The sequence below is a fragment of the Priapulus caudatus genome, unplaced genomic scaffold (assembly GCF_000485595.1).
Source record: "Priapulus caudatus unplaced genomic scaffold, Priapulus_caudatus-5.0.1 Scaffold29, whole genome shotgun sequence".
Taxonomy (NCBI): Eukaryota; Metazoa; Priapulida; class Priapulimorpha; order Priapulimorphida; family Priapulidae; genus Priapulus; species Priapulus caudatus.
In genome coordinates, this window is record NW_014577090.1 from 6914 (window position 1) to 9800 (window position 2887).

Genomic DNA, 2887 nt, shown 5'->3' on the forward strand with positions numbered 1-2887 from the left:
TTAGTCATAAATTCGTTGTGGCAACTTGTGGCTTGTGCCTACGGCTACGTACTTACCTACTGTAGTGAAATTTGGTTATGTTCCGAGTCAAGTAGTAGTACCTGACAACCCTGCATATGATAATGCTAGTGCCTCAGAACCTAAATGGCACTAGTAACAACCAACAACCTACTACACTAACTTTCCCTAATAATGATTTCGAGTCCTATTTGATGCTTGTCCGCTTTCGTGGCACTTGTTTGTGTTGCCCGCCTTACGCGCCATCTCGCGCTTGAAAAAAGAATGTATGAAGTTAGCGAGAGTGTAGACTCGTTCCCTTAGAGAACTCTGTGTCCGTAAAACCATCCTCTTGCATTCTAAAGAGATTACATGAAGGTAGTATGTTTATGCATGCTTTACTACACAATTTCTACACTCTTCTACAAATCCTTACTTTCGCTGCTTTCGTTGGATATCTCGACGTACACTGGTTGTTGTTTTAATCACAGGCACTTGGAACGTCTAAAAAAAAAAAGGTAAATAAACACGAAATGTATTTACTACCAAAGTCTTAATGTTTCTCTACTCTATTTCGCCTATAATCACTTGTAAATGCCAGTCAAATGCTCATCTGCAACACGCAAGTACACCGCACGCCCGCGCTGTGCACAAACAACATGATTAAGATTTACCTTCTTTTTTTTATTGAGACGTTTCAAGTGCCTGTGGTTTTAATGTTCAACCGCGATGCAGGTTGTAGGGTAAAGTAAACTTACGGTTCCCTTTCTGACTTACTCTTACAAGCGGGCGTTGTTTGAGATGTTACAGATGTAATACTCAGAAGCCCTTGTAATATAATAACCTTATAACCAAGTAGTAGTATTGCGCGGCGCTAAGGGATTTATATCGAAGACGGAGAGAGACAAAGTTGATCAAAAGAGACAGTTCGCTGACACTGCACTGAGCAACAGTTCCAGTAGAAAAAAACTTACAATTAACTTGATACTAATTTTACCAATACTATTTGCACGTTCATCACCTGATTGCAGACGCAGTTGCGGCAGAGCAAGCGAGAGTGATGGCCGACTCGGAGCGGGCTGACCCCGAGATGGCTCGTTTCGTCGAGGGCGAGATGCAGAAGCAGCGCTTTCAGCACATCGTCATCCAGCTTGCCGAGCAGTGTTGGGACGTCTGCGCCGTGCAGGCGACGGCCCGACTCGACCACCGCGCCGAGACGTGTCTCGCGAACTGCGTCGAGCGATTCATAGACGTTAGCAACTTTGTCGCGGGTCGGCTGGAGCGGTCGGTGGCCTCCGCGCACACACAGCCAGACTACCACTGACAGCTGCGCGTCCGCCTGCTCCAGCGCCAGGCAGACGCGGGGTTGTACGGAGCGCGCGACACACCGTTCTCACCGGCGCTTATTTTGATTGGTTAGAACGTATGCGGCATGTATAGGGAAAGGATTCCGGAAGTGTGTGTGTGTGATGGATGGGGAATAGTTGTACTTCCGTGCAGGGCTTTTGTAAAAATTACGGTTGCAATGTTACGCCGAGTGTTGCCTCATTGTTAGGACAAGGACAATAGGACAAAATGCATTGAAGTTATCTTGTTCCCACATATATATATATAAACAATGTGGAATGTGCCTAGGTAATACTACCAGGGCTGCCAACATTGGGTGATAGGTGAGAGTGAGATGCGAGGGAGCGAAGCGACCGAGGGGTGAAGGGGGTTTCCCCCCTCCCACGGTAGGGAGCTTTTGCATTTTATAACTTTAATTTGTGCAATTTGGTGCATACTAAAGTGGCTGTTTTCAGATATTGTAAGATTTTTTTTGCTGTGCGTGAGATATTTCAGCGTTTTGTTTATGAAGAGATGTTCATGCGTGAGATATCTCAGCATTTTTTTGCTGTGCGTGAGATATTGTAAGATCAGCGTGAGAGCGTGAGATTTGGTCAAAATGCGTGAGTCTCACGGTCAATGCGTGAGAGTTGGCAGCCCTGTACTACACCAGCTCATATAGCAGCGAAGATTGTGATGACCCTTACTTGAAGCCTTAAAGTGATATGGCACCCTAACATTTTATAGTATATTATGATGGTAAGTGCATAAATAATAGTATATACTTACAAATTTCTATGATCATGCATTTATATTTGTCAGAACACAACAGCGAGTTTCGAAATCTTTATTTTTGGCCGCTGACATGACACCCCGGTGACCCTGCGATCGTGCTGCCACCCTGTCAAAGTTGCGCTTTTTTGAATATGGTTTGCATGTTACATACCGAGGTCTAATCACAATATTTATTATACTTGACTGGTATTTAACTGAACGATATATATTTTAGGACAAATTCGTCCATAATCTAACTGAATATAAGTTGTTTATCAGATATTGCAATCCTTCTCCTCTTAAGCCTGCAGCCGAAAAGTTTCGATGCACAACTTTGAGAGCAGATGGGCTAGTAGTGGGGCCACCGTCGTTGTAAGCAACGGTACAGCTGTTAGTTTTAAAACATTAAAAAAATATTTCTAAAGAATATTGAACGGTGAAATTTTTTATGTAGTGTAATTTAAACCTATTTTAACTGAACATATGCAAGGAACCTAGCTAGGGTCATGTATCCCTTTAAGTTTGAGACCAGTCGCTGAAATAATTCAATGGGGGTGTGGAAAATTTTGTAAACAAGCATGTACCATGCAGGCAGGCATTAGTGAAAATTGTGTGGATTGGGACATTTTTATTCTGCATAGATCTACAAGTACCTAAATCTTTCCTGCATGTCTGCTAACAGTAAATCATCTGGCAACTTTTACTGCGCCCTGCGCCCTGTGTTATTATCATGTGACATTACAGATTTTATAAAGTGCCAAAATGTCTATGTGACCGATTCTCACATGTC

At 43.2% G+C, this 2887-nt stretch overlaps 1 protein-coding gene across 1 annotated transcript; it reads left to right on the forward strand.

The window, feature by feature from the left end:
• Positions 1–286: 286 nt before the first annotated feature.
• LOC106815781 (mitochondrial import inner membrane translocase subunit Tim8 A-like) lies at positions 287–1711 on the forward strand. Its single transcript, XM_014820291.1, has 2 exons — positions 287–375; positions 1029–1711. The coding sequence occupies exon 2, from the start codon at positions 1058–1060 to the stop codon at positions 1319–1321; it is 264 nt and encodes an 87-aa protein (XP_014675777.1). The 5' UTR covers positions 287–375; positions 1029–1057; the 3' UTR covers positions 1322–1711.
• The last annotated feature ends 1176 nt before the right edge of the window (positions 1712–2887 follow it).

Excerpts from the sequence above, each read along its gene's own strand:
- LOC106815781 (XM_014820291.1), top strand. The coding sequence starts at position 1,058 with ATGGCCGACTCGGAGCGGGCTGACCCCGAGATGGCTCGTTTCGTCGAG.